Source organism: Ptychodera flava (assembly GCF_041260155.1).
Source record: "Ptychodera flava strain L36383 chromosome 3 unlocalized genomic scaffold, AS_Pfla_20210202 Scaffold_25__1_contigs__length_14229661_pilon, whole genome shotgun sequence".
NCBI classification, from domain to species: Eukaryota; Metazoa; Hemichordata; class Enteropneusta; family Ptychoderidae; genus Ptychodera; species Ptychodera flava.
The window spans coordinates 13,858,904-13,869,992 of NW_027248279.1; the positions used below are offsets into that span (position 1 = coordinate 13,858,904).

At 39.0% G+C, this 11,089-nt stretch overlaps 1 protein-coding gene across 4 annotated transcripts; it reads right to left on the reverse strand.

The window, feature by feature from the left end:
- Nucleotides 1-482: 482 nt before the first annotated feature.
- LOC139125128 (paired box protein Pax-6-like) lies at nucleotides 483-10,599 on the reverse strand. 4 transcript variants are annotated; one of them, XM_070691231.1, is made up of 7 exons: nucleotides 10,427-10,599; nucleotides 9,795-9,880; nucleotides 7,795-7,950; nucleotides 6,347-6,505; nucleotides 3,624-3,884; nucleotides 2,946-3,172; nucleotides 483-2,309 (listed from the first exon to the last, which is right to left on the reverse strand). In XM_070691231.1, exons 2-7 carry the CDS (start codon nucleotides 9,817-9,819, stop codon nucleotides 1,989-1,991), a joined length of 1,149 nt encoding a protein of 382 aa, XP_070547332.1. In that variant the 5' UTR covers nucleotides 9,820-9,880; nucleotides 10,427-10,599; the 3' UTR covers nucleotides 483-1,988. The 4 variants fall into 4 exon arrangements, with proteins under 4 accessions (XP_070547332.1, XP_070547334.1, XP_070547335.1 ...); XM_070691233.1 differs by having other exon boundaries at nucleotides 2,958-3,172; nucleotides 10,427-10,475; XM_070691234.1 differs by having other exon boundaries at nucleotides 2,958-3,172; nucleotides 7,795-7,947; nucleotides 10,427-10,462.
- Nucleotides 10,600-11,089: the final 490 nt, after the last annotated feature.

Here is an 11,089-nt window from a genome sequence, read left to right on the forward strand (position 1 = left end):
GTCGAGTAAAATCAAAATTACATCTTTACGTTTATCTAAAGAGCGCAGCACGTCATTCTGCACTCCACTGAGAACAGTTTCAATGTAATCTAAATCGTAACCTGAGACACATAATATTGTTTAAGTTTGATATAACGTTTATTGAATTAGGAAAACTTACATCAAGTGTATTTACAGGCGGATATAAGTTGTGACAAGAAAGCTAGCGGTTGATCCCGTAGGCTTTATGTTCATATCTGAAGCGGCGCGATTTATATGAAAATAAACACATATTGCACTATTAGACATCTGTTGGGATAATTTGAATAATAATTGATTAAGAGATCTATATGTCCTTCAAGTTTTGCTTCTTCACAATGACAAAGTTCCTTTTTACAAATAATGGAACAGAAAATGCATCACAATATGTTGATATGACAACGACTTTACAATATATTTTTACAAAACAGCAGACAAGAAAAATCACAACGACCGCAATAACAAAATGTGTACATCAGACAATATATTAATTAACATAATGTAATAAAAACAAAAAAGATATTTCATGGCGGATCTCTATGATATGCTTTAAATTGTGAATTTGATTGTTTGTGACTCTGTGTGTGTGTGTGTGTGTGTGTGTGTGTGTGTACGTGTGAAAATTACAACCAAATATCTAATACGCAACTGTACACGACATTTTGTCGAAAAGGCAGACGTTGAAATTTCTCTATTTTGTCATTATGATACATGATAGTGAATTCTCTGTTCAAAGTCATTTTCGTTGCACTTCGCTCTTGTCACTCCGAAACTTGTAAGTTTTAGGGGAGATTCGAATCACAATCTCTGAACATTGCACTTTCTAAAACATTCTTATACTTATACTTATGAACGTAGGATTGCCGTGTTGTACTTTATATATGCAAGGAAAACGGATTGATCGGGAAGTGACGCTATTCTTAAATTTAATTTATAATAAAAATATTTCACTGCCAAGTTGTACGAAATCAGCAATGAATTTCAGACTCGGGTAAGGCACTGTGTAGAACACACATTACATTGTAACGGGTAAAGCACATCGTGTTTTAGGCAAACAGGTTCTTAAATAGACACTTTATAACAAAAATTAGCCACGTAACTCTTCTGATAAGGCACATACCGGTGAATGGCTTCATTGCACTCAGGCTGTGTTTCAGTACAGACAAAATATCCTCATGGCATTACCAAGGTCAAGGCAAATAAAGATAAGCACTATACACCTCATCTCTCCCTTAGGCGATGACAGTATCTGCATGTCATCCTTAAAAAGAGTTCAAAGAGTCAGAAATTTACAACTTATAATATGTTCTCGATGTGCATGACCTCTGGCTCGCTTTATCTACAGTTGCTAGGCGAGCGTTCTCGAAAACCGGGGTCATTTATTTGGTAAGACCGTTTCCTGCTGGCGAGTAATTCACCTGAAGTTTAACTGTAGGAAAACGGATGTGTTTAAAGAATAACCATCACATAATGTTGGAAAACTGCTATGTCATCGACGTTCAGTGTCGTCGACGTTCAGTGTCGTCCAGTGTCGTCGACGTTCAGTGTCGTCGACGTTCAGTGTCGTCGACGTTCAGGGAATTGTAAGGCTATAGTATTTACTGATATATTTACAAAAAAAATCACCAAACGAAAATATATCAACCGTCAGTTATTGTAAAAGTTGCCGTCAGTTCTTAATAGATAATATACATACATGAATGAGTAAATAAACAAATAAATAAATAAATAGACATCGCTCTGGAGTCCGTTTTACCGTGTGTGATTTGAAGTATGTACATTGTATTCTGTAGAAATTTGCCGTGACAATTGGTGGTCATGGTGGTAACCAATTCTTCGAAACGTTAACAAACTGAAATACATGGCGCCATTAAAGTCAGGTCCCTTTTTACTTTGATAACATCTGTTGGTTGATGTGATTGCACTGTGAACAAACAAATTTGATAGTTTGTAATTCTTCATCAGCATACTCAGGTGTACTTTTTTGGAGACGGTTCTGATGACGTAACAGGTGACGTTGATGGTGATGATGTCACAACAACCAATGGTGAAGAGGGCGATGACGTCATGATCGGAGACGAAGCCGCCGTGAAAGCTGAATGCGGTGAAGGAATGAGGGTCTTCAAACCTTCTTCTCGAGCTACGACTCTAGGGGGCGCCCTCTCCGGGACGGGAACCGGTTTGTATATCGATGTGTAAGCTGACGTCACAGGTAACATTGGACTTGGGTGAGCCATGGATCCGATCTTCTTGTGACGGCGCCATTTCGCCCGACGATTTGAAAACCAGACCTACCAGTAGTAAACAAACAAAGTGACTAACTATAAAATGCAACTGCTTACAGCTTGATTGTAAAATGACACCATATTTCGTGCAAGTTGTTTTAAGGTAAGCAATTCCTTAGAAAAATATAAGAAACCCATGCTAATGTTCAGTGATAAAATAAATTACCTAAACAGGTAGATATTGGAAGACGTCCGAGCCAACGAGATCAAGAGTTGTTCAATAGTTGCTTTTAACAATCGGGTTCAAACAGAACGGAGTAGAAATAGTTCGCAGAGAGAGAGAGAGAGAGAGAGAGAGAGAGAGAGAGAGAGAGAGAGAGAGAGAGAGAGAGAGAGAGAGAGAGAGAGAGAGAGAGGAGGTGCGGAATGTAGACAGCATGAATTAGCAAACATACAAACGAAATGATGAGAGGTAAAACTTGTTTTTATCGGATCATTAGTCACAAACTATATATTAGAGGGTATAAAAAATGTTAAAATATTATAGTCGATAGTAAACTGGAGATTGCTGTCGATAATGCCTATAAATTGATCACTCTGTGACTGAAATGATGGACTACTAGGGCATTTTGTTATTAGAGTGGCCTGCACTTTTACATTGGAACAGTCAATTGAACTATGGGGGTGCGCAGAGTGAAATACCTGTACTCTTGCCTCAGATAGTTGTGTCTTCGACGCTAGATCTTCCCTTGTATTGACACAAGGATAGTGTGTCTTTTCAAATTCTTTCTCTAGCATATCTAACTGGTCGCTGTTGAATGTTGTTCTGCTTCGTCTCAGTTTTTTCTTCTGCGACTCCAGGTTATCCTGATGTCTATTTTCCTCTCGATTCTGTGTTGACAGTGAAGTCGACGTAGAGGGCGTCAAACCTGAAATATGAAAAAAATGTAGTTGAATGTTTCCTGAATATGAAAAAATTGTCAATGTCTCCTTATGTCGGCCTTTCGGTGGTAATTATTCGTCTCTGTCTGATCCTTGTGGTCTTTTTCTGTGTTTTTTTCTCTTTCTGTTTATCTGTCTGTCCGTCCGTCTGTCTCTCTGTCTGTGTACCTATCTGTCTGTCTGTCCTCTGTTTGTCTGTTTGTCATTGTATCTTTTAATCTTTCTTTAAAAAAATTGACATTCACGCCAAGAATGCATTCACATTCCGCGATAAAGATGAGTAAACTCTAACTGTGACAACAGAAGTATAACAGTAAAAAGCAAAAGTCAAAAGAACAAATCGAATTTTGAACTTAAAGATCTTAATTGATCTTATCTTATCTGTAACCGTCAAAATACATTGGTCATGGAAATTATAGACAAAATGAAATATCTCACCTATTGACACCGGGGGTACGCTAAGTATCGACGCCGGGCAGAATGTGTTGCTACCAGCAGCAAGCGGTGCACCTAGCGGATATTGAGGTAGCATAGAGGGCGCTGTGAACGGAGAACCAGCCGGCCAAGACACTGGGTAATGTGGATACAAAGCTTGTTCGGCCGCTCGGGCGTATTCGGCTGCAGCCCTCTCGGCTGCCCTGTTTCGAAGAATGCGATTTATAGAGCTGACGCTGGGAACAGTACTGTTCGTACATACACCTAAAAAAGAAAAATACCAAACGTCAGTGAAAAAGACGTTGGAGTACGATCAGCGTTTTCGAAGTAACATATACAGACAGCAGATTTGATCAGAAGAGACTCTGAGTGGAAAGTGAGTTGCGACTGTAGATCCAATAAACATGGTGAAAATTTGGAACAAGAAAAACTACCCTGACCAAATTACTGCATGTATTTATTTCCCTTGTTCTGTAAGAAACACACGCCCAAGATATTTCCGTTTTTATAGATTAATTTAATCAATTTATGTGTTCAACTAATTAATTGATTTGCTGATTACATGATTCTTGGATTCAAACCTTGATTCGATATGTTTCACCATGGTGCTTATAAAGTTTCACAAAGTGTCGCATTTTTCAATAAGTAAGAAACCACGTAAAAATAATGGCGCAACTTAATGCGTCATTTTTATGTATAGTTTAACATTCTACTTTTAATGTAGTTTTTCTTGTCACGTAAGTCTCCTTTAATCTGCGTTTTCAAGCATGTATTTGTGTCTGTAAGCCGCATTTGTTGGCGATCACTCTAGCCTAAGGGGTACATCCGGGCTCTGTTGCAAGCCATTGTAGAAAACAGCTGTAGATTTGGACAAGTTTCCCCCATTCTTTACTGGGAGGTTAAGCAACCCACTTGTGTGATTCAAATTGATGAAGCATGACGAATTATTCATTATTTTGGGGCATTGTACACGCTTTTGTGAGTTCACAATGTGTATCACTTCGTTGTTCAATTCATTCCCCCAGACAGTAATTACAACAGTGAACGGTCCGTACAAAGCGGACTGTACTTAGACGTTGAGTACTGGGCGTTTCTGAATGTGGTAGGAAGTGGACAAGAAACTGTTGTTGTATAGCCAAGGTTTGGTACAATATTTGCGTGAAGGCAATTATAGAACTAGAAGTTTGTTCTAATAATTTGATCCCGGCGATTTATAGTAAATTGTGTAAGGTAGCAACGTTACTAGGGCTAATTAGGTTGTTTCATCGACAAAGCGCTGTTTAAAAGCAGGCCAGTCTCACCCTCTCGCTGAACACTTACTCTATCGTGTTCTCATGGAGCCATGTGAAAGTATCGCCGGAACATGAAATCGATAAGCAAACACCAAAGACGCGCGTCCCGTCAAATCGCCGTCGACGTGTTTTTATCATCGGGCTGATGCCACCTCTCGTTTCACACCGAAACTTCAGGGTTCTTTTAAAGCCCTGATACTTGGCGACACAAAGGACACCGCTTGTTCCTCAGTTCAGAGACAGATTGCACACATTTTGCATCTCTACGCCTAAGCAGAATGTAAACCGTTGAGAAGGCAAACATTGGCAGATTGGCCGCCATATGTGGCCCTTCCCCACTTTTCAACAAAGTTGCAACATGTCTGCCGACATGACGACGGTGCACCGTAAACGTGGCTTCTCTTCTCAAACCATTGAAACCCTGCCTCGGCCACCGGTAAGGAGTTCGATCCGATTTTTTTGAATTCTGTAATCGCTGGAAACACAAACACATACACACATTTGCACTAACAGACCCCGCAGGCGAGAGTGACGAAGGTACATTTAAAAAGCATTTGCGGTGTACAACGGGGAGAAGTAAATTGTTCCCTTTTCGAAGCGTCTTCATTTCAGAGTTCAGCAAAAACATACGAGAGAATAACCCTGGAGCGATGAGAATTTTAGATTTCTTTCATAGTAGCGTATCTTCTTTTCAAGTTATTGACCATGATGAAAAAGAAAGAGTAGTATACGTCGCTAGTAATCATTCTTGTTTCAGACATCACAATCAATGAATAAGTTCAAAAGTTTAACACACCGTGAAATGTCGATCGGATTTTAATTGGGTACCTCCCCGGGGCATTGCTGTAATCGATACAAAGCCCGATGGTTTAAGCTTGATACAAGAAACAATCGCAGTTGGAAACGGTAAAATGTGTTCCACTGGACCGTGATATTGACTTAATTAGTAACAATTTTCGTTGAGCAGGGCGTATGCGGTATGGTTGGTTTCAGTAATCAAGAAAAACGATATTTCGAAGTGAAAGTTTTGATTCAAATGTTGAGGGTTGCACACTGTCGGGGACGAGTATAACTGCAGCCATTCAGTGGTATCACAAGCAATGAAACGAAAAGCGACAACGGTACATCGCATTAGTTTTAGCAGTTTAAATGAAACAAAGGCTTATGGTACGATCAGACGGAGAAAGGCAGAGGTTTCTCCAAACGCTACATATCCTATCATTCGTCTTGATGTGAGTAAACAAAGCGACATCAGCGCCAGAGTTCCTTCAACGGGTAGTTGCTTTATAATCACAACACGTTCCCAAATATCAGTCATTTTTATCTTAATGCCATTCTAGAGAACGGTGACGAAAAGAGAAGTCAAGCAGTTCACCATCAGTCACACTGCCGACATCAATATTTAAAGCTTTACTAACAATTTAAATTTCATACCTTCACTTATGAGGCGATCTCTTATCTCCCACGCAAAGATCGTAGGGTTTTCCTGTTTGTAAGTTTCGATTTTGTTAACGACTTCCGGCGTCGCTACCTTCGGCTTGCTTCCTCCTATTGTCCCTGGCCGAATAGATGCCGCATCGTAGTATCGCCCAGCTGAGAGAGAGAGAGAGAGAGAGAGAGAGAGAGAGAGAGAGAGAGAGAGAGAGAGAGAGAGGAGAGAGAGAGAGAGAGAGAGAGAGAGAGAGAGAGATATGAAAAAATTTAATAATAAGTGGGTTTTCACAATATTATAGACATCGCAGTAGGTTCGGTGTTCGCATCGCGTTGCTATGGTTGGTTTTAGTCTCTATATCTGCACCAATTCGTATACCATGGGGACGGAATAAGTCGGAACCAGCCGTTGACTGCGACTATTATTGGCCATGTGAATTTAGTGAAATGAATAGAGAAGTGTGAGAAAATATCCCTCGTTTGTCCCCTTGACAACATCTGCACTGTGGCTTTGAATAGCACGTATAGAGTCCAACGTCAGTTGAACGTGAGAGAATTCTAACTGGACCGTGATTTGATTCGGTCGATAGCTTTTTAACTTCCGAGTTAACGATGAGCCAAGTAGCCTATACTACAAAAATATTGTTTTCATGGAGAGAAACGAAGTCGAGGATTTGGCCCAAGGTCCCTTAGCGACAGCTTCATTTCCATGGCACAAAACGGTCAACATAAATGCACCGTAATGCGATGTGAGAGGATGGCCATTCGATTGTAGCACTCAACACATAGCCGAGACAAAGACGGTCCCTTCGGATTGTTTATTTAGCCATTTTTGTGTTATTTGAGAAATCACTTAGATTAATTGGCTTGCAGTATTTAAATAAACGTGAACAAGCGGTCAACCTCGGTTACAGACAACAAAATAGACACCGAAGATATGCCGTTGTAGCTTGTCCCTATCAGAAATATCTGCCAGTATATTTTGACTACATTGGACACTCATTTTACATGTATGGAAATGTTTGATATAATTCTTGATCTTAGGAAACAGATTCTATTTTCAACTTATTAAACCGTCGACTTTTACCAATATGATCTAGGAGCGCATTAACAAAATTGAATCGGTACTAGAAATTACTTTCCCTTTGTTTCAGCTTCTAAATCGGTAAAGTTTTCCTTCAAAATTTGTAAAATACAACGCCACTGTTCCTTAAAATAAATTGATCAAGTTATCAATCATCATCATCATCATCATCTCATCACCACCACCACCACCCCACCATCATCATCATCAATTTTTTTGAGATACCGGACAACACATCTCTGATCGCAGGGATTACGAAACCATAGCATATTTGAGTCAAATCCTTGAATTGAGAGCTGAAACATCCTGTCATAAAGTGGCGTTTTGATAACACATCCGATTATAAGATAAGCGGTCGATAACGTACCTAATATTTTACTGACGCATCCATGTGATAACAGCAATTGTCGGGATAGGTCTGATGATCTGATGTGTGATAATTCCAACATACGATGGCGCAATGGGTCTGTTAAATGACGCCCGTTGACGAATACACCACTTAGTTGGGCCAGGTTGCCAGCTTCTGAAAAAAACCCAAAAACGTTGAGAGATGAGGGTAGATCATTTAAGCGAAATTTCATGTCACAAAGTACGCCGTTTCTCTATCAGAAATTGCCCGTCCATGTTGCGATTAGTAATTTTTAGCGTGGTGCTATAACGAACCTGCATGCCACTAAGCCGTCATTTTGTAAAGGTGGAACTTCATGATTCTCATTTCGCATCTGAAGAAGGGCGAGGTAATCGGGCAATAAAATTCTTGAAGACTAATTTAGGATAACATGATAAAGATAAAATAATTACAACTGTTACAACAGAAATTGAACGAAAAGATGTAAAATAATAGTTGAGATGAAACTTAGAACGTTCCAATGTGCCCCAGAGAGATTTTATTTCGACAAGAGTCATATTTCGACAGATCAAGAGGTAATTCAATTGTATAAAGTATTAATAATTGTTAATTGATGCTTAGGAATAAAAGAGTAATTATCAATGAAATGGTTTGCTAAAATACAGTAAATATCGATTTGTCCCGAGACGTTGTGCTTAATATTTCGAATTTGCGAGTCTTAAGTTTACACGCTGACATAAATACTGACTTGGACAATCTGTGTTCACCGGAAGGAATTAATTAGAACTGAGAAGAAATGTTCACTTGACTAAGGGGGACATGACAAACTTAACGACATTATTATGAGGCATTGTGCTTGGAGCATCTACAAGACGTGGGAAAACGAACAAAAACAACAGCAATAACATAAATAATTACCACTGATTGCTCTCCTTTGATCGCGAAACGACAACCAATTATTCCCAAATGAACAGTCAAAAAGGGTGTTAATTAGTGCGACGGCTCTAAATAAACTTGGGAGTTACTGATCACGGATATTGGGATTTTGGAACGTCGTGGGACAATCATCATTGCACACCAACCAGTGTCTTTTTCTATTCAAGTTGATTTGTGTGTGAAAGAACTCCCCAGACAACAATTTTATAGCAGTGTCCCGTGGGTTGCTTCAAATTAATCGCTGCAACAAATACCACACGACAGTTGGCAGACCCAAATAAAACAAAACAATGATAAACGTTTTAAATCATAGTTTTTTTTTGGAGATGGAAAATTTCAACCTCGCAGACTTTGGGATCTTTTGATCTCGATTTGACGCTCCACATTTCGCTGTATATTGGTCTAAGTATCTTATACGTAAACGATTTTCTATTAAAACGAGGCGGTAAAACAACGTTAGGGTGGATAATTTGAAAGTCTCACGCAAAGTCCCCCGGTTGGTTTACTTCACGGTGATATTATGTTATGTTGGTTTCCAAGAAACTGCTTCAATAGTATTTCCCCATTTCAGGTTAGTATGCATTGTCGCACATAAGAAAACACTTTACTTGTTTCAACGAGATATTCAATGTAATTTGATTGAATATGCCCAAACAACAGTTTGAAAACATGTAAACCTTTACTTGTTTCATCGGAGAGAAATGAACGGAACTCTTAGAGTCAGAACTACTTTCTACCAATAATGACTTCGTGTTGTTTGGATATTATCACTGCTCACAAAACGCCATGAAAAAATGCTCGAAGCAAAGCGAAAACAGGAAAATAATTATTATGTATTCGCGCGCAATAAACTTTTAACAAAATTTGTCAGTGAAGATGAAGGAAACGAAAATAAATGTCACTGGTTTCAGAAAATTAATACTGCCATTATCACGGGAAATTATCGCGAGTTATCATCACAAATTTTAAATCGCCTTTTGATTTTATACTCTCTCTCTCTCTCTCTCTCTCTCTCTCTCTCTCTCTCTCTCTCTCTCTCTCTCTCTCTCTCTCTCTCTCTCTCTCTCTCTCTCTATACTTACGTTGATGTAAGGCCGATGAGTCCATATCTCTTATAAACCGTCTGCTGATGTCTCAGTCAAGCCGTAACGTTTAGAAAACTGACAAGCTGAGAAAAATATAGCGATGCAAAAGTTTGAAATTGAAAGATGCTATCAACAAATCACACTGTTATATTTGAACGAAGACTTCGAGATTTTAATGCTTTGATTCTCTGATTGCATGTCTACAAGTTTCACGGAAGGAAAGTTGATCACCTCTACGTCTTTCATTATTATAAGGATAAAAACGGCAGTGTGACGAGCAAGTCTTAATGAGTTCCAGCTGAGGGAGTTCATGAACAAAGTTACACCAGATTATTCTATAAAAACACTAGAACTAGAACAAAGCTGGAAATACAAAGACGAAAATGACATTACACCGCAAGAATATTAGACCTCAGTAATCCATACTATGAAACAAATTACAGTAAATTGTTAATACACTCTGGCAAGCGTTTTGAAATACGTTATTCGATGCGTGTTTTACGTAAAGTGAGAAGCCATATCACAAACTATGTTATATTCCTTATGAATCGAACCAAACCATGCTATTTCCGCAAAAGAAAACGATTTCCATCAGAACAAAGTCTGGAAACAACAGTTGAAGTTCTTACCTTCTGATTTTCTGGACTGCGCAATAATCTCTGAGTTATGATTGCGCAGACTGTCGTTTTTATAGCAGGGCCATTGTATGTGCCCTGGCACAGACTGTAATTACACCCAGCCAACCTCCAATAATTGACCAGGGCAAAATCATTAACGCGTTTGTTGATGACAATCTCCTCCTGGAAAGTTGTCCACGCGGGTCACGTGACAAGTCTGGGCTCGTGTGATCGGTCAATGATTTTCATTAATATTTTCGTCAAAATTTGATGCATTTTGCTTTTTCGTTTATCTTCACTCGACAACTCAGCCTCGTCCGCGGTTTTCATAACAACTTGCTATGTTCGAAGTATCTGTAGCTAAATCGTCATCAACATACAAAAAACAAAACAAAATGCAATTTGTTTCAGTAGGGCAGTTCTTCACTTCTAGTAACTACATTTTATAACGTTTAAAATGTGTTTTTTAATGAATTACTGATATAATGTTCATTTTCCAAGTATTAATGTTTTATATGTTAATGGTACAGCGATTACATATGGAACCAGCGATCACTATTCAATGGTAATGTTTGAAATTGGCGTCCGGCTTATTGCTTTGCTGGGAGCGTGTTTAAGTCGTTCTGGTCCCCACTGTTATCGTACAATAGGATTGAGAAATGTAAATAATTGACG

Bases quoted from the DNA above. Each gene is read 5' to 3' on its own strand.
- LOC139125128 (XM_070691231.1), bottom strand. From the start codon at position 9,819: ATGGACTCATCGGCCTTACATCAAC. The intron at 6,506-7,794 runs GTACGTTATCGA...TCTCTCTCTCAG, and splicing joins ATGCGTCAGTAAAATATTAG to CTGGGCGATACTACGATGCG. The intron at 3,885-6,346 runs GTATGAAATTTA...TTTCTTTTTTAG, and splicing joins AGATCGCCTCATAAGTGAAG to GTGTATGTACGAACAGTACT.